Source organism: Eptesicus fuscus, chromosome 6 (assembly GCF_027574615.1).
Source record: "Eptesicus fuscus isolate TK198812 chromosome 6, DD_ASM_mEF_20220401, whole genome shotgun sequence".
Taxonomy (NCBI): Eukaryota; Metazoa; Chordata; class Mammalia; order Chiroptera; family Vespertilionidae; genus Eptesicus; species Eptesicus fuscus.
In genome coordinates, this window is record NC_072478.1 from 54,430,742 (window position 1) to 54,453,497 (window position 22,756).

At 43.7% G+C, this 22,756-nt stretch overlaps 1 protein-coding gene across 1 annotated transcript in view; it reads right to left on the reverse strand.

Moving 5' to 3' along the window:
• ARHGAP10 (Rho GTPase activating protein 10) overlaps positions 1 to 13,969 on the reverse strand; it is a 263,229-nt gene extending 249,260 nt beyond the window's left edge. The window contains exon 1 of the mRNA XM_008143974.3: positions 13,539 to 13,969. Coding sequence (XP_008142196.2) covers positions 13,539 to 13,692 — 154 coding nt within the window. The 5' untranslated portion in view covers positions 13,693 to 13,969. The remainder of the gene's footprint in view (positions 1 to 13,538) is intronic.
• Between the last annotated feature and the right edge of the window lie 8,787 nt (positions 13,970 to 22,756).

Genomic DNA, 22,756 nt, shown 5'->3' on the forward strand with positions numbered 1-22,756 from the left:
AGAGCCTGCAGCCCCTAAATCCTGACTCCTCAAGTACCTGCCTCTCTTGCCACCAAAGTCTGGCCTAGGTGACTGACCTCCAGTGCTACTTTCCTCAAATCCATTCTCACAACTGCAGCCTAAGAAACTTTTCTAAAATATAATTCAAATGATGCCAATCCCCTGCTTAAAATGTTTCAATCACTTCCTGCTGTCCTCAGAACGAAGTCTGAAATCTTTGACCTGCTTCCCCAGGCCCTTCCCAGCGCTGCCCCCACCCCCTCTGTAGCAGGGTCCTTCCTGCTCTGCACTGGCTCCCTGCCCCACTCCCCAGCCCACCTGAGCTGTTCTTCCAGCTATAGCTCATGCTCCCTCTGGCCTCCTGGCCCCATTTCACTGTGCTTGGAGAATTCTTCTGTACCCTCAGCATGAAATGCTCCCAAGACTTCCTTTTGGTTTCAGGTTAGACGTTACTACTTCCTTGAAGTCTTCTTTGAATCCCTAATGCAGTTAGTCCTGTTAACTATGGCCAACATCCCACTCTTAACTCCACAATGTGAATGACATTTACTTGTTTAACTGACCTTCTGTCTCTCCCATTCAAATTCTAACTTCTGCCAAGACACAGGATCTTATTGCACTGTTAAACCGCTAGCAACTAGTCCATAATAGGTGGAATTCAATGACCTGGGAATGACACATCTCCCCCATTGTTATAAATGACATTACTATACTGATGATGGAACAGATTTTTAACTGTTTCTACACTTAGCAAACACATATCGAGTTCACTATGGTTCAAACTATTTTCCAAGTGCTCTCCAAATAATTAACAATTTAATGCTAGCCAACATTTAGGGAGATAAAATTAGTACCCACATTTTACAGAAGAGGAAATCAAGGCACAGAGAAATTAAGTAAGTTACCCAAGGTCACATAGTATGTACATTTGACTTCAAAGTCCTGTGTTCCCTTTGACCTGCATTTCACAAAAGAAAAACAATACTGTGTGTCAGAATGGCAGAAGTACTAGCTGCCAGATTCTCAAATAAAAGTAATGGCATGTCAGTAACACTCCACCCCCTTGTACTTTTTTTGGCTTTGTCCCCATCAAGCAAAGACCTTCAGTAATATGCTGGACTACAACACACTACTACAGATGTTTTCTCCTATTTAATAAATGAGAGGCCTATATTCAGCCCTGTGCTTCAAACTATTGTTGGCTCAAAAGAGAAAAAGAATGTGTTCACAGACTAGTTCTACTGTCACTAGTAATAAAGCTATAACTGCGTTCCAGTTCAACGAAGGAAGTCAGAATAGCATTCAAAGAACGAAGAAGAAAGCAGCAGCTCCTCCCCCTCCGCCTCCCGTTCCTCCCATGGGCCAAGCAGAGTTCTAAGATCTTTTAATATGTAACATGAAGAATAAATAACATCACCCCATGCGGTATCTTACTATCTCCATTTTACTAATAAAGGCACTGAGGGTTTACGCAACTTGCTCAAGTCTACTACTGCTATTAAGTAGTAGAGCCAACTTTACAGTCAGAGATAAAGGCATCCGTTTTTTGTGGGGTTTTTTTAGAGTATGAAGCATCCTGTATTCAGACCTGAGGTGACAGTACTTTGGCCAAGCTGACTTCCTCAGCCACACGCCTCACCATAACTCACAGCTGGATGGTGCTGGAAGGCAGACAGTGCCCGTGGGTGAACAAGTCAACGAGGAAGGAGAAATCACACTCAGCACTGAAATATTAAGTGGCACAGAATTAACACCTTCCTCAGGAAACATGGGGAGGAAATTCAAGTTCAACCTGGGAAGCAGGCCTAGCAGTGGTAGCAATGCAGGTGTCATTCCCGAGAACCTGGAAGCTTAGAAAGATGCCTGCCCTAAGAATGTAAAGCATCAGGGGTTTTTTCAGTGTGTTTGCCTGTCTGTTTGTTTAAAGAGGAGGATGTCAAGGCCCTCTCATTACAAAAGCATCCCCTTGGCTAGTCTATAAATTATGCTCCTATATTAGGGTAATCAAGTAAAGCAGGCTGTGGTTCCTGTTTGCTTTCAGGCCTATCGCTAAATGCCGACCAATCCCTGCCTAAAAATCACGTTCATCTGACCTAACTGGACTGACAGTACTTAATGCGCAGTTTGTTTATGAATACAAACATCATTTTTTCTCTACCTACTATTACTGGAAGACTAGTTTCAATAAAGCAAAAAGGCTTTGTAAAGGTTTTTTTGTTCTTGAGTCAGACCAATTATTTCTTACAGTCCTGAAATTTACCCTCGCTTGCTCTGATGATCTATGCCAGTGGTCGGCAAACCCATTAGTCAACAGAGCCAAATATCAACAGTACAACGATTGAAATTTCTTTTGAGAGCCAAATTTTTTAAACTTAAACTTCTTCTAACGCCACTTCTTCAAAACAGACTCGCCCAGGCCATGGTATTTTATGGAAGAGCCACACTCAAGGGGCCAAAGAGCTGCATGTGGCTCACGAGCCGCAGTTTGCCGACCACGGATCTATACTAAGCTTATAACTCAAAAGTATAAAAAAGAATTTTCCTAAATGTCTTCAAAATTCAGATTGTTGTCAAAGCTAGTGTTTGAAATTTTATGAAATTAATTACAAGAAGGCTTTCATACTGAGGAAATTCTCCAAATATATTGTTTCACAATCAAAAAAATGCATGAAATATAAGGTACATCATTGAACTCATGTTATTTACAGAACATCAATCAACAAAATCTTTTAAATGCCAGTTGTAGGAAAACAGAGTTTTACCTAAATTAAACAGAGCCACATGCAGCCACATGGATAAGTCTCACAATTATGATGTTGAGGGGAAAAAGAAGTTGCAGAACACATAGCATGAAACCGCTATATAAAGTCTAAAAACATGCAAAACGTACTATTCTTTAGGAATGTGTTCAGATGAATTAAAATGCCTGAGAACAGTAAACACCAGATTTGAGGTAGTTGTTACTGGAGAAGCTTTCATTTCTTAAATTCAGAGGCAAATAGAGATGTTTATAATGAGTTCTTAATATCTTTTCATATTACTAAAATATCTCACAAACTTTTAAAGTAAAAAAGCCTAATACCAAAATATGAGAACAAAATTAAAATTTACTAAAGAGTAAGATGCATATTGAGGAGGAAAAGAGGGTCTAAAGAAGGGCAAAGGTGGATGTAAGAGAGAGACTGAGGGGAAGGAAGTTTTTTGTTGTTGTTTTTTTGGTGTTTTTTGTTTGTTTGTTTGTTTGTTTTTTAAGTGAGCGGTCCTAAACCAACCCAGTCTCTGATGTCCATACTATACAAGTTAGCCATCAGTTTTATTTACAATAGTCATCTTAGCCTTAAAATTCACATTTTAAATCATGGTCATTGTGCTGAGCTTATTATAAGAACAGTCTCCTAACTAGATCATGAAATGTACACACATTCCTGATAACCAGGATTTATCATCATAACTCCCCCTAACAGAAAACCGCAGTTACACCCCTTTATGGAGACAGCTTACAATTGTGGTTAAGGGTTTTGGAGTCAGACAAATGTGGGTTCACATTCCAGCTCCACCACTGACAAATTTAGTGATCTGGACAAGCTATTAACATTTCTAAATTCGGTATCTTAATCTCCAAAACGGGGTAAATAATAACATACTTCACTAAGCCTTCATGCTAAATAATATAATGCCTGCCCTGAATTTAACACAAAGCAAATAGTAAATGCTTAATAAAAGTTAGCTACTGTTATTAAAATTATTTAAATTAAATACACCTTAAATAATATAAAACCTTCTTCAGATGCAGTTTGGAATCACCTATTTGTCTCTGGAATGGAATTTCACTGACAGGAAACTAGTAAAACATCCAAGACACCCTTAATGAGAGTTATAATCTAGAAATGTCTAAACACTCTTCTACAAATCCTGAGATAAAGCAAACTTTTCTTTAAACAAGATGTATAAAGTCAAAGGCAATTCAAGACAACACAGAATCTCAAACAAATATTTTCAAAGTTATGTTTCTAACATCAAACTGAAACAGCAACGAAAGACACCATATATTATTAACTGGGGTCAAATGTAAACTAGTTTACCTATTCCTGCCACATACAGTCAGCAATCTCTCAAAGCATGATTTATAGCAACTTGCAGACTACACAATATTTTTATATTTTTTGTAATTCTTGCCTCTCTTATGATGCCAAAAAACAAAATCATAAGGTGATATGCGGTTATTAGAGTCACAGAGGTTTCAAACCCTTAGGAAATTTGTCCCGGGGACTTGAATGATTCTTTTGTAGAGAACAGGATTACCTAATAGCTCTTCAGAATAACCACTCCTCTTACAGATGTCTCTGGTTGCCTTCTTTTTCTCATTGTGAATTTCTCACAGGAAGCACAAGCACTGTCCACTAATTTGGTAAACACTAAAGTTAATATCCTCCAAAAGTATCACTGTAGTGGTTAAGCCCCTGAAGGCTCCAGCATTGATGGTGTCATTCAAGACCTTGAGCAGAGCTCTCCTGGTCATCTCCACTCTTCCTCATCATCCCCTAAATGAGAGGAGATGATCAAGCTCCTGCTGCTAATTGGGTGAGTCTCCACTCCATTAACAGCCTTAGTGACACCTTCTATTTCATCTTCAAATCTCTGTGAATCATAAATAAATTCTGGGAACTATTTTTCCCAAATGCCACTTAGCTTTGGTCTATCAACTTAACCTTCAAGATTTTCCAGCATCCTGAACTACATTCAAACCTTGGAAGCCTTTCCACAGTTTGACAAGTTTGTCTATCTTCTTGGTCACTGGTAAGGATGATTTGGACAAATATACTCTTAGGGTAAATAAGCACTAAAAGGTTAAATATTAGTCTCTGGGACACAGCAGTGATTTCTCAAGCAAGAAAGGAGCCTTCATATTAAAACACAAACCACAATTAAGATAATGCATCACAGTGGTTAACATTTGAGTACTTATTCTACACACTTTACACATATTAACTCATTTAACCCTCTATGGTAGAAAGAATTATAATCTCTGTTTTACAGATGACAACATCGATACTGAAAAGCTAAGCACCCTGACCACAGTTCCATTGTTAGTGAGTGGTTGAGCTATGCTTCGGACCCAGACACACTAATACCTCAGTCTATGATCTTAATCTTCTATATCGTTCTGTCTCATCAGCTCTTTTAAAGATTAAACATGCCCTGGCCAGCATATGGCTACGTGGTTGGAGTGTCGGCCCTTGGACAAAAGGGTCTCGGGTTCCATTTCCAGTCAAGGGCACGTACCTGGGTTGCAGGTTCCATCCTGGCCCTGGTCAGGGAGCATGTGGGAGGCAACCAATCCATGTGTCTCTTTCACATCAATGTTTCTGTTTCTTCCTTTCTCTCTCCCCCCCACCCCCATTCTCTCTTTAAAAAATGACTACATTGGCCTTAACAACAGATTTGGCTCAGTGGATAGAGTGTCAGCCTGTGGACTGAAGGGTCCTGGGTTTGATTCCAGTCAAGGGCACATGCCTGGGTTCCGGGCTCCATCCCCAGTAGGGGGTGTACAGGAGGCAGCCGATCAATGATTCTCTCTCATTATTGATGTTTCTATCTCTCTCTCCCACTCCCTTCCTCTCTGAAACAAACAAATATATATATATATTTATATATTTATATAATATTTTTTTTTTTTTTTTTAAATGGCTCCATTGGTTGATCATTGTCCAGTGCATGGAAAGGTTGCTGGTTCAATTCCCAGTCAGAGCTCATGCTGGGATTGCGGGCTCCATCCCCAGTAGGGATGTGCAGGAGGCAGCCAATCAATGTTTCACTCTCACATCAATGTTTATCTCTCTCTTTCTCCCTTCCTCTCTCTCTAATAATCAATAAAAATACTTATTTTTTAAAAAGGGAAAAAAAGATTAAGCAAAAAAATATCCTCCTCTTCTGAAAGTCAATGATGCTCTCTAGTCTCCCCCCCAACACGCCCCAAAAGAAAACTAAGCAAAAAGGAGGTGGTCGAAGAAACCTGAGCAATTGGGGGGAAAGGGAAAAGGCAATGTGTCAGAGAGACCCAGAGGACATCAGCTAACTGACCAGTAAACTGACCAGTAAAAAATCTAAGTAAACACGGCCCCAGCTGCTGGAGGGCTCTAAATGAGAACTACTCTAAATGGAATCAGGGACCACCTGCATGTATCAGATAAAGCCTGCCTGGGTCCACCGTCCAGCTTCAGTTTTTTAGCAATTATTTTTACAGCACGTCTACATTCATGTACGAGACCAGACCCCTGTAGTAAAACCCCAAGCGAGAGTTTCAGACTTATCCCAGGTGATGGATGCCCTGAAGTGTGGAGGGAGGGTGGTGGCAGGGGGAGGGGTGTCCGTGTGATTTCTTGGGACAAAGAATATATATGAATATCCTTTCCCATTTAGAGAAAAATTCTATCTTTAAATAGCATTTTATTTCGACACCTCTCTAAATTCTACTTAATAGGAGCAGCAGGGCAAAATTTCTAATTATACCACTCCATCAAAATTAGGGTGCTAAACCATTTACAATAGCTAAGATTTGGAAACAGCCTAAGTGCCCATCAGCAGATAAATGGATTAAAAACCTGTGGTACCTCTACACAATTGAATACTATGCTGCTGTAAAAAAGAAGGAATTCTAATCATTTGCAACAGCATGGATGGACCTGAAGAACATTATGCTAAGCAAAAAAAGCCAGTTGGGGAAATATAAATATCACATGATCTCACTCATTTGTGGAATATAACGAACAACATTAACTGATGAACAAAAATAGATCCAGAGTCATGGAAGCATCGAACAGACTGTCCAACCTCAGAGGGAAGGCAAGGGTGGGAGGAGGGTAAGAGATTAACCAAAGGATTTGTATGCATGCATATAAGCATAACCCATGGACACAGACAGTAGGGGAGTGAGGGCATGTACTGGGGGGTGGAATGGCCGGGGAGAGGTCAATGGGGAAAAAAGGAGACTTATGTAATACTTAAACCAGGGGTCCTCAAACTTTTTAAACAGGGGGCCAGTTCACTGTCCCTCAGACAGTTGGAGGGCCGGACTATAGTTTAAAAAAAAAACTATGAACAAATTCCTATGCACACTGCACATATCTTATTTTGAAGTAAAAAAACAAAACGGCAAAAACACCCGCATGAGGCCCGCAGGCCGTAGTTTGAGGACGCCTGACTTAAACAAATAATACAAAAAATAGGGTGCTAAGTAGCAGAAAACCCCAACTGAAACTGGCTTGTGCCATTCAACAAGATATCCATAGGTGGGCTTCCCTGAAGACAATTAATAATAATCTGAGACAATTCTTGTCTCCCACAGTGGCATCAAAAATCAGACTCAGTTACCTCTCTGCTCCACAGTCCTTGCTTTGGTTTCACTCACGGTCCCAGGATGGTGGCAGAGGCTCTAAGACAACACAACCAGACACCACAGAAAAGTGAAGAACCCTTTTTATGAGACGCCTCACACAAAAGGAAATCTTTCCCCAAGTCTCCAGCAGACTTTCCACCATGTCTCACTGGCCAGAACTGAGCTACCTCCTCACTTTCAAACCAGTTACTAGCCTAGAAAATAGGTTTACCACAACTGAGTTCAGTGATTCTCAACCTTGACTGCACGTCTTTTTTACAGCTTCCCATGTGATTCTAAAGATCAGCCATGATTGAGAACCACTGAGTTAGACTAATCAAAATTAGCCCTAATCACTTTCCCCTGAGTCATTTGGGGAAAGGTATAGACCTCTGCACAAAATTTGGATTGTCAGAGAGAGAAAAATGTAGGCTGGGAAACAACAGAATCTACACGACCACTTAACATCTGTGTTTTCTTTCTTTTTTTTTATTTTATTTTATTGTTTAAAGTATTACAAATAGTAGTACATATGTCTCCTTTTTTTTTCCCCATTGACCTTCCCACTGTCTCCCCTACCCCCCCTACCCCGAACATGCCCTCACGCGCCCACCCCCCAGTGTCTTGCATCCATTGGATATGCTTAACATCTGTGTTTTCAATGCACTTTCACCCCATTTTAGTCAATCCTCAAGGCTTTCTGCAGCAGTCCCATTTTACAAATAAGGAAACCGAGTTTATGAAGTGAAATTCTTTTAAGTCTTCCAAATTTCCCTATGTTTCGATGCAACAGCAATGAAATTTCTCCAAGAGGAATTACCACATGAACCATTTCTTGGAAACAATAAACAGAAAGACAGCAAAAGAGAATTTTTATGTTGTCCTGAGGAAAACAAGGCGAAAATTATTAAAATAGTAAAGCCTAAAGAAGTACTAAAACCAATACTTGGAAGACTTAAATTCTAGTCCTGGCTGCCACTAACATTCTTCCCATATCTGTGATAAGAGCAGACTCACATATGAGGGCCCCTCCAGCTTTTCTCCCTCCCCTCCCTTCTCTCTCTCTCTCTGTCTCTCTCTCTCTCTCTCTCTCTCTCACACACACACACCTAGACAACCTAAGTTTATTAAAGAACATTTTATATACCCATGTAAGTGCTTAATAACTGTAAGAATTATTTTTTAAAAAAATATGTATTTTGGGCCCTGGCCAGTGGGCTCAGTTGTTTGGAAAGTCATCTCATGCACGGAAGAGGTTGCAGTTAGATTCCCGGTTAGGGCACATACTCAGGATGCGGGTTCCAATCCTAGTCAAGGTGAGTACGAGAGTCAACAAATCCATCGATGTTTTCTATCTCCCATAGATTTTCTCTTTCTCTCTCTTTCCTTCTCTTTCTCTTTTTTCTTTCTTTCTCTCTCTCTCTCTCTCTCATCAATAAATATATCATCAGGTAAGATAAAAAAAATAAAAATGTGTATTTCCCTCCAGCATAAAATATATCCTCTCAAGAATGCCTAACATAAAATTTATGAAAAAAGCATATATGGCTTATGTCTGTTTCTGGCAAATATGCCACACATTTCTACAGATCACTAGTATCTAAACTACACAGTTTAACTGCATTGAAAGAGGACACAGGACAGGACAGGACAGGACAGGACAGGACAGGACAGGACAGGAAAGGACAGGAAAGGAAAGGAAAGGAAAGGAAAGGAAAGGAAAGGAAAGGAAAGGAAAGGAGAGTGAAAAAATAAAGGACTGAAAACAGTTCTAAAAAGATTCCAGTGAATGATCTCCACTCTACAACGTAAGTCAAGGATCCTAGAATCTTCTCTCTGGAGCTCCTTCCTACCCTCACTGCTATCTCCAGCCCACACAGATGTCACATACTATCTCTCAGCCATCTCTTTCCCACTATGTCCAGCTTCTGCTGAAAAACCTTCAGCCATTCTCCACAGGAGATAAAGTCCCCATTCCCAACCTCGCTTTTATGGACCTCCATAATCTGAAACTGACCTTTCCATTCATCCCATTCTACTACCTAAAATGAAATCTCTCTTCCAACCAAACCGGTCTCCTCATAGTCCTCAGACACTGTTGGTATTCTGGTTTCTTCTCAGCTGTTTTCAATCTGACAAGGTGCTATTCCTTACTTAAAACACCAATGAGTTCCCAAAGTTCCAGCAAACCTTCTCCTCTCTAACCTACAACCAACTCTTGTTCCTGGCAAAGTCAGAATACTGACTTGTCACTGAATTGTTAACTTTTTACCATGTGTGTCTGCGTATCCTTTGTTTCTTCAAGAACTTAGCACAATACAGAGAGGACATGTCCCCTAGTTTGAACTTTATTCAACTCAAGGACAATGAACTCAATTACCTCCTTTTTTATCTCAACCCCAATATTTGTCGTAGGTGCTAAGTATTTTCTGATTGCTACATAACTGAACTCAGCAGTAAGTCTTCAGGTCCCACAGAACCCCCTCCAATATCTTTACACATGTGTGGAATATTCAAAGCATCAAAACCTCACAATTACATAAACCTAACAAGTATTTAGTGCCTGCAGGAGGCATCTTACAGGGCAATTAAAAACAGAAATCACTTAAACACACAATTCTGAAAATGCACACAAAAATCCATGTTTGCAAAAACAATGTAAACACCTTAAAATATAAGCAGTCTGCCCTAGTTGATTGTTAATTCTTGCTGCAGCTCTTCCCTCTGCCTCATGTCCTTCCTGGACTTCTTGACTCTCAGATGTTATGGAAAGGCCCAACTAGTTAGGCAAATGATTGACCTAGGCTGCAATTTCAAATGAACTAATCAAGCAATTTCCAAACACTGCAGAACCTTACTAATGTCTCTTATAAGTAGGACAAGAGAAACTGGACACAAAAGAATTAAGTGACCTGCCCAACTGTCATGTAACCAGGCCCTAACAGTGAAGGCGAATTAACTCAGATGTCCTGACTTAAGTCCAGTGCTCTTAATCTTCTATAGGAACTAGAAGTAAAGTTTAAGGAGCAAGCTGGATAAAGGCAGTGTCTTCCTAACTTGACAAAAGTTTGTAAGGGAAAGCTGTGTTCTTATCATCTTCTGAGAAAGAAGTTAATTAAACATGATAAGAAAAAGGATACTTTCTGGTTGCTCTCTTAAGCATGATTATAAATTATATTTCTTATGGTTAAGGACAGGAATCAAAAAGAATACAATACCTATTCACAAATTCACCGAAGTCTACATTCTGGGGAAGAAGGCTGACAGCTGCCCTCCCCCCACTTCCCAGATGCACTAGCTGCTGCTGGAACACACCAGGCATGTGTCCTGCTTGGCAGAAGAGCTAACATGCAGTCACATAAATAGCTTTCTACCAGTGGCCAAACTGGCTTTGCCATCTGTCTCTCTGCACACCAAAGCCTCTCTCCTCAGCTCCCTAGCTCCTGAGGGAGCTGCTATAGCCAGTAAGGGAAGGTACGTGCCCCCAGCCAGGGTCACTGGTAACACCAGGCTTCATGATCACTGTGTGTGTGCCCTTCTCCTGGCCTCTGCCTTTCTACACTCACTCCTACATATTTTCAGTCCCTCCCTACTTCCCACCCATACCCAATGCCATGGATACTGGAGAGCCATCAACCAAATAAGCCCACTTAGTCACATCTCCCAAACAAAGTGATTCCCAATCCTTACTTTGCAACATCAAAGAGGTCACAGAACCAAAAGGGGCCTTGGACATTATCCAAAGCAGCTTCCAAAATTACAAGGATGGCTCACTAAATTCTTCTCATTAGACCTTATTCCAACTTATTCATTAAATGGATATTTACTGTTCCAGGCACTGTGCTGGGGACTTGAGACAGTTTGCTCAGTATGTTTAATCTTCCTTAATGCAAGGAGACAGTGGCATGGGGTATTTTTCATAGAGGTGATGGCTACAAACATACAAGGGTCAAACTGCCAAGGCTGGAAATCACTGAAATGAGAAACCAGGGAAGAGATAAAGACCCTAACACAGATTTGCAAGACTGGATAACTGCCCCCACCCCTGTCTGCTGTATGAGCTGGTCTTTTTAAGACAGAATAGGCTACGGGTTACAGGTGGGGTCAGTCTGCCCAGCTTCTCACTGTAGTTAATGCCTCCCCATTAACAGCAGCATCACCAACTCAGTGTTCCAGCACGAATTTCGGCCCACCTTCCTCCTAGAAAGACTCTTCTCAGATACTCAGACAGATATAAATACATATACACACAATTTCTTCTGTGGCCACTTCACTTACAAGTCTTCCAAGATAGAGAAAAGCCCTGCTAGTGTGGTTCAGTGGTTGAACGTGGACCAATGAACCAGGAGGTCATGGTTGGATTCCCAGTCAGGGCACATGAGGTGATTGTAGGTCCGATTCCCAGTAGGAGGTGTGCAGGAGGCAGCCCATCAATGATTCTCTCTCATCATTGATGTTTTTATCTCTCCCTCTCCCTTCCTCTCTCTGAAATCATCCTATCTAATACTCCTATCTAATAAAGAGGGAATATGCTAATTGACCATCACTCCATCACAAAGATGGCTGCACCCACAGCTGAGGCCAAGTTCCCATAAGGAGCCTTAACAAGCAATCAGCAGGGACCTGAGGCTACACCCTTGGATTCCCCCTGCCCCCGTGGGGCTTGACAGGGGACCTGAGGCCACGCCCCCCACCTGGCAGGGCTTGACAGGGACCTCAAGGTGCACTTCCCGTCCTGGTGCTGGGCTAAGGGACCTCAGGCTGCTCCCCCTGCCCCAGTGCCAGGCCGGGGGACCTCAGGCCGCACCCCCCACCCAGCGGGGCTTGATGGGGGACCTCAAGATGCACCCCCAGTGCTGGGTCGGGGGAACACAGGCCATGCCCCCACCCAGCAGGGCTTGACAGGGGACCTGAGGCTGCGCCCCCCCCCCCCCCCGCCTGGCAGGTCTTGACAGGGGACCTCAGACCATGCCCCCCACCTGGCGGAGCTGGATGGAGGACTCAAGGCACGCCCCCCACCAGGGTCTGGGCTGGGGGACCTCAGGCCACGCCCCCCATCCTGGCGCCAGGCCAGGGGAGCTGAGGCTATGGCCCCCCTGCCGGGCAGGGCTTGGCAAAAGTGGGACTGGCCAGGTCTGGATCTAGCCCAATGGGGCAGGGGGCCAGCCGGGTCTGGGTCTCACACGATTTTGAGGTGCATGTGGGTGGGCAGGGACTTGACTGTGGGTCCCGTGGTGAGCCCCAGACTCTGACAGGAGGAAGGTTTTCATATACATTTTACTAATTTTCTTTCATCTCTGACACTTCTATTATAAGAAAGGGCAAATAGCAATATTAAATTATTTCCTCTAATTAATCCCCTTGTAATGTGCACGAATTTCATGCACCGGGTCACTAGTATATATATATATGTATGTGTATGTATATGTGTGTGTGTGTGTGTGTGCATATATATATATATGTATATATATATATGATGGAGAGGAACCAGGGAGGAAAGCATTCAGCTTGACAGAGGTGGAATTCCCTATTTGCAGGCAGCGCTGCCTGGGATCAGAGGGCAGGCTGGCTGGCTGCTCACCCTTACAAGCCCATCAGTGCCCCTCTCCTCGGCGCAGGAGGGAAGGAATGAAGGAATGCGCAGAAAGCAGCACAACGCCAGGGAAGGACCCGAGACTGCCCGGGAAGATCAGAAATTGACAAAAGGAAGGGTGCAATTCAACACCCACCAGGTTTTCAAAGAACCCTTAGAGAAGTTCTTTTGAAAGATCACAAGACAAAACTAGTAAAACTGATGGTTTCTGTTTTGTAGGAGACTGTGAGCAGCTTTAGAGTGCATTAAAACTTGCTCTTGGGCAGTCAGTCCGGCGGGGAACGCAGGCACCGAGGGACGCCCGTCTGGGGCAGGCGGGCTCCCGGGCGGACGAGTCTCTCACGCATGGCTCCTGGCCCTGGCTATCGAAGAGGGGTAGGAGCGGAAAAGGGAACTTGCGACCAGCCCCCTGGGAGCCAGGGAGAAAAGACCCCAGGCCCTCCCGGTCCGACTGAACCTCCAGTTCCCCTGGTCACTGGCCTCGGGCAGGAGACTGCCCGTCTGCCCCGGGGAGAGGCTCTTCCCGGCCCCGCCGCGCCGCAGCCCACCCGCGCCCAGATCCCCGCTTACTTTTGGTCGCCGCGATGAGGTTCTTCCCGTCCTTGATGAGCTCTTTGATGAACTTGTTGGTCCTCTCGAGCTCCACTTCGTGGGCGCGGATCCTCTCCCTGAACCACGGACTGTCGAGGTAGCAGTCGCTGAATTCCAGGGGCTGCAGCCCCATGACTGCAGCGGTCCGCGCGAACCGCCAGCCAACGAGCCACCCGCCCGCCCGCGGCGCGCTACAGCCCGAGCCCGGCCTGGGGCCGCGGCCAGGTGGGGGGCCGTGCGGGCAGGAAGTCCCGGAGAAGCTAGCAGCCTGGGGCGCGTAGCGAGCGCGGCGCGGACATGTCCCTCGGAGCCAAGTCTGGACGCAAGGAGGACTGGGCGCCCCACTCCCGGCGGCCCCGCCGAAGCTCAAGTGCCCGCGGCCCCGCCCCACGCGGCCCCCGCGCCGAACACCCTCCCCGAGGCGACAGGCTGCCCCGCCCCGGGCGCCTCCCCGGCCCGCCCCGCTCGCCCCCTGGTTTCTCCCCCGCCTTCTTTCTTCCTCTCCTCCACTCCCTTCCCTTCCTTTCCCCGGACGCCTCTTCCTTCTCTTCCCCACGCGCAGTTGCCCCTCCTCTTCCTTCCGAGGCTCCCTTGCTCTAGAGTTTGTCTCCTACACCCCCGGGGCGCGTGCCTCTCCCCTTTTCTTCGGCTCCCCTTTTCAGGGTGACTCACTGTAGGCTCCCCGAAGCAGGGAACTGGACCGGGTCAAGGAAGGGGAGTCTTAAGAGCAGTCTCTAATCCTCCGCAGCCGGACGACGTAATTCCGAGGTCTGGCTTGCTAGGGGAAATGATTGACTCATTTCATTTATCCTGGACCGGGCTTCAGCTGTAAATGAACGCTGGGCTCTTTTCCTTATTCGCGTTCCTCCTCCACTTAACGCAAAATGCAAGTCCAAGCTCCGCTTTACATTGAAAGCCTTGCCTAAAACAAATCAATTGTTCAGTATAGTAACTTTTAAAAAAATGACAACAATTTTATTACCCACTTATTTTGTGCCAGGCACACACTAGGAACTCTACATACATGATTTTACAAGCTCACGACACATGTTTACATATGCAGTTTACTAATGATGTTAACGTCAACAAGAAACTTCAGTGACTGTTCAAAACGTTCAGTCTGGGAGCTGGGTAAGTAAGAATCTGTTTGGACAACACGTTGTAGGAGGGTGACCCTCAGGACCAAGTTAAATAAGCCTCCTACGCAATAAGCTCTTTTGTTACAAAACATCGTGGTGCCTAACCCAAAGATAAACAGATAAACACTATAACTTGAATGTCCATCCTCCAGAGAGCTCAAAATGTTTTACAAATAACTTTTAGGTGCTGAAAACTTCAGTCCCCTACTAAAATCAGCAGGGTGGCTGGAGGCTGAGGAGAAGAAAATAAAGGAGGTAAATAAAGGGGGAAAAGGACACTCAAGAACAGAAGGGATGTAAACAAACAGTGAGGGCCTTGCAAAACAGTCAAACACAGGCAGTCAATCTTCTGGGCAAAAACCTAAACTTTTCCTCCTAAAGAAAAGCTGTTGACACTTCCTCAAAGTGTTAAACTTAGGGTTAACATATGAGCCAGCAACTCCACTCCCTAGGTAGAGATACCCAAGAGAGATGAAAACACGCATCCACACCAATCCTTGTTCATAGTAGCATTCTTCACGATAGCCAAAAAGTGGAATCAACCCAAATGTCCATTAGCTTATGAGTAGATGAACAAAATGTATGTATCCATACAATGGAATATTAATCTACTATAAAGAGGAATGAAGTACAGCTGCATGTTACAACACTATGAACCTTAAAAACATGTTGCTAAGTGAAAGAAACCAAAGACCACATATATTTTTCAATATAAAATGTCCAGAACAGGGAAATCTGTAGAAAGTAGATTAGTGGTTGCCAGGGGCTGGAGGGTGGCATAGTGACAGAGTCAGAGGTACCTTTTGTGGATGATGAAAATAATTTAAACTTAGATCTTGGTGATGGCTGTACAACTCTGTAAATATACTAAATATACCCATTAATTTTATACTTTAAGTGGGTCAATCTTTTTGGTATGTGAAATCTCTCAATTTAAAAAGAGGGGCTGCTTCAGAAGTGCTTCTCCTTCCTTACCACTTTCCAACTCCCAGCCACAAAAACTCTGGTTCATTCAATGTGGTTGATTCTTTAGATATTGGGACCAAACTAGTTGTTTAAAACAATTTCACAACATTGCAAAAAACATTGTTATTGTGCCTTTACACACACAAAGCACACACACACACATGCACCCCAAACAGCAGGTTGATATGAAACTTAATTTAATACTAAATAAGTCTACTGTAATTGACAAGAGTGGGAGGGCCTAATCAGTTTTGTTTTATTCAATTACACCTTGTACTGTGCCTGGTAGAGATTATCAGTAACTGTGGAATGAATGAGAAGTATGACCAAGTGAAGAGAAAGCTTATGGTACAGGGAATGATAGAAATTTAAGAGCTCCAAGTTAGTTTCACTATTCAATAGTTGTATGACCTTGGCTAAAGTCCATTTTCTCTCAATCTCAGGCTTGCCATCCATGTAATGGAGATTGCAGCTGCAGGCTATTTGAGAAGATTTAATGAAACTGTTTATAAAGCACCTGTGGTAAATTATGATGATGAAGATGAGAAGAAGAAGGTTGTGGGAGAGGGAAAGGAGAAAGAGATGGAGATTACATACTATCAATATGGAAAAGATTGGGGGCAGGGGAGCCTCCCCCTGAAATCACAGCATTAAACTATATAAGACAGAATTCAAGGAAGGTGATTACAAAAGCAGATGCTACTGAGTGCCCAGGTCTCATCTTTGGTTCATTAATTCATTCATTCTTCCCACAAATGTCTGTACGTTTCTATATATGTTAAGCACCATACTGGGTGCTGGTGATACAGCAGTATACAGAAGAGTATCTGTCCTCACTGTGCTTTTGGTCTCTGGAGGGAGATTGACATTCTATCCCCCAAAACCACACAAATACACACACACACACACACACACACACATACACACATACATGTATATATATATATATATATATCCTATATCAGTGGTCCGCAAACTGCAGCTCGCGAGCCGCAGTTTGCCGCTCTGTTGACTAATGAGTTTGCCGACCACTGTCATATACTACCCTATACCTCTTTGCACACAATATGCCACAATTGCCTAATCCTCACAGCTTCCAACTACATGGTAACATTTAGTCTACCAGTGGTCGGCAAACTCATTAGTCAACAGAGCGGCAAACCGCGGCTCGCGAGCCTCATGTGGCTTGCAAGCCGCAGTTTGCTGACCACTGTCCTATATAATAAAAGCCTAATATGCTAAGTGTCGGGTCGTCCTGTCAGCTGTTCAACCAATCAAAGCATAATATGCTAATGATATGCTAAGGCCGCTCAACCACTCTTTATGACGTGCACTGACCACCAGGGGCAGACAGTCAACCGGTCGACCAGTCGCTATGACATGCACTGACCACCAGAGAGCAGACGCTCCGACCGGTAGGTTAGCTTGCTGCTGGGGTCGGGCCGATCGGGACTGAGCAAGATGGCCCGGACACGCCCTGGAGCCCTCCCGCAGTCCCTCCCAGGTTGGCCAACTTCCCACGTCTCTCCCTGGTCCCGATCATGCACCAGTGGGGGTCCCTTGGCCTGGCCTGCACCCTCTCGCAATCCAGGACACCTCGGGGGATATCATAGAGCCGGTTTCGCCCAACGGTGGAACAACCGGTTGCTATAACACACTCTGACCACCAGGGGGCAGACACTCAATGCAGGAGCTACCCCCTGGTGGTCAGTGTGCTCCCACAGGGGGAGCGCCGCTCAGCCAGAAGCCAGGCTCATGACTGGTGAGCGCAGCAGCAGTGGCAGGAGCCTCTTCCACCTCCACGGCAGCACTAAGCATGTCTGACTGACAGTTTAGGCCTGGTAGTGGGCCTAAGCCATCAGTCGGACATCCCCCGATGGCTCTCAGACTGCGAGAGGGTACAGGCCTGGCTGAGGACCCCCCCCCCCCCCCCGAGTGCAGGAATTTCATGCACCAGGCCTCTAACATATATATATATTTAAACTAGTGGCCAGGTGCATGAATTTGTACACATTGAAAGGAAATTAATTAGAAGAAATATTTTAATATCAATATTTGCCCTTTCTCTATAATAGAAGTGTCAACCAAATTCACGATCGACGACAGATTGAAACATACGCGTGCGATTGGCACCAGCGAGAGTTTTATATGTATTGCGCATGCACGAGTCAACTTAGCCTTTTATAGATATAGAATAAATTTGTTTAATTAGACCTACTTTCTGATTTAGCTAAACTTTTTCCAGCCCAGTGAAGCGCCCCAACTTCTCTTTCAGGTAATTATCAGCAACACAGCAGTAAATATCAACATGAAGCAGATTATTATTATAGATCACACAGGGAGAACAAAGGGTAAAATATTTAACTGCAGCAGTGTTTGACTATATTCTGCGCAGTGAGAAAACCTGAAATCATTTTCAAGGTCCACCATTTCTTACTTCTTTTCAGTCGGGTCAAATTTCTAAGCTTTCTAAATCTCTGTTTTCTGGCTAATGAAAATAAAACAGGATTCCACTGAATCTCCTATCTACCTACCCCAGGACTTCTGTGAGGATCAAATGAGATGAGGCACAGGAAAATGCTTCACAGACATTTGTTTGCAGTGTAAAATGTTTGCACATGGCTATAAAGCAAGCCATGTTCCTGGGCTGAAGAAACTCCAAGGAGGCTAGTCGCTAGGGAGAAGAAGCTGGGCATTGCTACATGACGTCATTACCCGGACGGACACCTAACATATTAGCCTTTTATATAGAGAGATGCCATGCAGTTAATGTAAGGGGTGTTTAAGAGATTATAATTGGGAGATATAAATTGGGAGTGAGGTCAAGAAAGACTTAATGAGGAAGTCATTTCATCAGCGACCAGAAGAATCAACAGGAGGTGACCATTAAATAGGGGGTGTGAGCAGAGTAACCCAGGCAGGGAACCAGCCTGTGAAGCCCCTGGGATGGGAAAGGGTCTGGTATATTTAAGATACTAAAAGAGAAGGTAGGAGTCAGAACTTGCAAAGCCTCTAAGCCATATTTAGGATTTTGGTCGTATCATATGCTATGAGGAGGCTTTAAGGGGTTTCTAGCTTGGTGGTAGTATGATCTAATTTGCATTTTCTAACTGCTGTGTGGAGAATGGGAATCCAGAAGGAAGTCTTTGGAGTTGTCTGGGCAAAAAGTGGTATAGCTTTACCTTCCAAGTGATAGTGGAGAAAGAACAATAAGCAGATCACAATATATTTTAGAGGGAGATCCTGGGACCTGACAGTGGCCTCGATATAGAAATGAAGAAGGTACCAAAGATGGGTCCAAGCCTGACCAGTGTGATTCATTGGTTGAGCATCGACCTATGAACCAGGAGGTCATGGTTTGATTCCTCGTCAGGGCACACACCCAGGTTGCAGGCTCGATCCCCAGTAGGGAGTGTGAGGGAGGCAGCCAATCAATGATTATATCTCACCATTGATGTTGCGCTCTCTCTCTCTCTCTCTCTCTCTCTCTCTCTCTCTCTCTCTCTCTCTCCTTACCCCTTCCTCTCTGAAATCAATAAAAATATATTTTAAAAAAGAAAACATGGGCCCAAGGCTTGTGGCATGATAAGTTAGGTAGATGGATATGAACTTAAGTGAATATTTACTGAAAGGAAAATATGGGATAAGAATTCGATGTGGTGGTAGAGGTGACAGAGATGGACAAGATGAGTTTCAGTTTCACCCATTAAGGCTGGGGTGCCTGGTAGACATTCAACTATGTATGTCGGGTTGGCATGTTTATGCTTTGCTCAGTGCCTCAATATGTTAAAGATACAAATCAATGAAAGTTGGTCAGCTTCGAGTCCAGATAAAATAGAGGTTAACTCAGATGAAACCTTCCCTTTCTATAGGTCCCGCTACATGTAATGTTGTCTTTCCCTGTTGAGTCACATAGTTGCTATCTATGAAGTAAAAAATGTGGGTTCTCCTGAATCTCTGGGTATACTTCAAAGCTGTGAATCAATTAGAATTAGATTCAGACACATGATAACAGAAAATCCAAAATAATAGTGCTTTACCACATAAGGTTCCCTCTTTCATGTAAACCAGGTCCAGAAGTAAATCATCTAGTATGATTCCACAGTCCCCAGGAAGCCCTAGCTTCCATCCTCGATGTCACCTCATGATACACGATGGCTGCAGAGCTCCTTCTGTGAAGGAGGAAGGAAAATGATAAAAGGGCCCCCCTCTCAGCTGAGTCGGTGCTTTCCTCAGCCTTTCCTGCAGGTCTTAGACAATTTTGTTCTTTATCTCATTGGCCAGAACTTAAGTCATGGTCACACTTCACTGCAAGGAAAAATGGAAAATGTGGTTCTTTGTCCAGGTATACTGCCACCCTAAAGGAAACCTGAACTTCATTACAAAGAGAAAAAGGACAACAGATTTTGAACAGGAACCTAACAGTCTCTGCTGCAGGCAGAGTGAGGGGGGAGCATAAATTATAGCTGTGGCAAAACGTAAATGATATAAAGAAAAGAAATGTAAGAAAAATCTTTGGGCCCTGGTCGGTTTGGCTCAGTGGATAGAGCATCGGCCTGCAAACTGAAAGGTCCTGGGTTCGATTCCAGTCAAGGACACATGCCCGGTTGTGGGCTCGATCCCTAGTGGGGGACTTGCAGGAGGCAGCCGATCCACCATGATTCTCTCTCATCATGGATGTTTCTATCTCTCTGTCCCTCTTCCTTCCTCTCTAAAAATCAATAAAAATATATTTTTAAAAAATGTAAAAAAAAAAAAAAGAAAGAAAAATCTTTGGGTGGGGTGTCTTCCAAAGTACATTAGGCTACTTTCTCTCACAGATATTAGTGGGGGAAGGAGGATGCCAAACAGTTTTTAAAAAAATTATTGGACCATATGACTGGACACTTGGAGAGGTAGGGCAGGCTTCTGAGGGCTTTTACCACTCCAGCTTCAGTTCTCTCAACTCTATCCCCCTTGTTGCTATTGGCTTCCGCCTCCAGAATGCTTCCTTTATGAAAACCAAATGGCTTCAACACTTCCAGACTTACCTATAAGTAATATCGTACCCAGCCGGTGTGGCTCAGTGGTTGCGCGTCGACCTCTGAATCAGGAGGTCACGGTTCAATACCCAGTCAGAGCACATGCCCAGGTTTCGGACTCAGTCCCCAATGTGGGGCTTGCATGAGGCAGCCAATCAATGACTCTGTTTCATCATTGATGTTTCTATCTCTCTCTTCTTCTCCCTTCCTCTCTGAAATGAATAAAATATGTTAAAAATTAAAAATAAAGATGGATAGGATCCCGTTTTTAAAAAAAAAAAATAAAAGGAAAAACAATATCCCTTCCTGAGCTAAAAAGATGCTCCCTTACCACAGCTACTTCAATCTGAACATCAGACCCTCTTTGAGTCACTCTTTGAGCGAGGGTAGGTTAATCCACCAAGATATGAGGAAGCTGTATAAGAAACTGGTGAATGAGTAATCTGTAAAATATAATGGTGATAGTTGCATAACAATATGAATATACTTAAACTCACTGAACTTAGTCTAATTTAAAAATAGCTGAAATGGTAAATTTTATGTCATGTGTATTTCACCATAATAAAAAAGAAACAAAAATATAATGAGGGAAGAATAGAAGACCCCCTCCCCATAACCACTATTAGCAGTTTGTAGTGCAACTTTTCTTAAAGATAAATTATCACAGAATAATAACTGTCCAAATAAGTTTGACATTTTTGTTACATATGTAATTTTTAATAATTTTTTCCTTCAAAGAACACCTAATGAGACTTCCTGAACTAGTGATCTGGGTAATGCACTTTGGAAAATACTATGCACTACACTGGATAAGCTCTACTTTAGAATCTCTGTATAATGGCTAATTTTAATTGTCAACTTAAAATTACACTTTAAGTTGAGCTAAGGGATGCCCAAAGCGCTGGCAAACATTCTTTCTGGCTGTGTCTGTTGAGGTATTTCTGGAGCACATTAGTATATGAATCAGTAGCCTGAATAAAGATCACCCTCACCATTGCAAGCAGCCATCATCGAATCACTGAGGACCTGGATAGTGCAAAAAAGGCAGAGGAAAGGCGAATTCTCTCTCTTCTTGAGCTAGGACATCAACCTTCTTCTGGCTTCAGACACTGGTGCTTCTGCTTCCCCAGCCTTACACCACCAGCTTTCCTGGTTCTCCAGCTTGCAAAGGGCAGATTATGTGACTTCTTGGCCTCCATACTTCCATGAGACAATTCCTATAGTAAAGATCAATGCCAATCGCTCTCTCTCTCTCCACACACACACACACACACACACACACACACACACACACACGCACACACGCACACATACTCTGTCTCCAGTCAGACAGAAAAAACACACACACATATATCAAATAATTACAAATTCAAATACTAAAAGAAAACTCTGACTCTTTCCCTGCCGCAGTCAGTGCACTCAAGATCTGGCTCCCCGTGTAGCCCACAGACAGCCATGGCCAAGGAAGGCGTTACAGCTGGATGTGAATGGATGTTAACACAGGAGGGCCTAGCACATAGAGTTCGAGAAACTGCCCAAGCCTTTAAGTGCCAAGCTGATGCCTGCGTGCTTCCATCCAACTGTGATGAGCCTGTCAGGTTGGTGGAGGCCCTTTGTGCTGAACATCAAACAGCCTCCTTAAGGTTGATGACAGCAAGAAACTAGAGGGATGGGTAGGCCTCTGTAAAACAGACAAAGAGGGAGAACCCATAAAGTGGTTGGCTGTAGTTGTGTGGTAGTTAAGGACTATGGCAAAGAGTCTCAGGCCAAGGATGTCATTGAAGAGTACGTCAGTGCAAGAAATGAACAAATAAAAAACTTGTTTCTGGTTCTGCAAAAGAAAAAAGAACACTCATAAATTCTAGGAAAGGGCTATGTGTGCATGGTGCTATAACATCAGAATTGGGCCTATCCTGAGTTGTCCCTGAGGAATTGACAATTAAGCTGAGATCTGTGGGATGAGGAGTTAGTGGGTAAAGTGGATGTTATGTGGAAAGGGAAGAAACATACCCAGAGGGAGCTTTGTTGAAGAACTAGTACGAGAAATTGAAAAAGGCCATGTGGCTGGGGC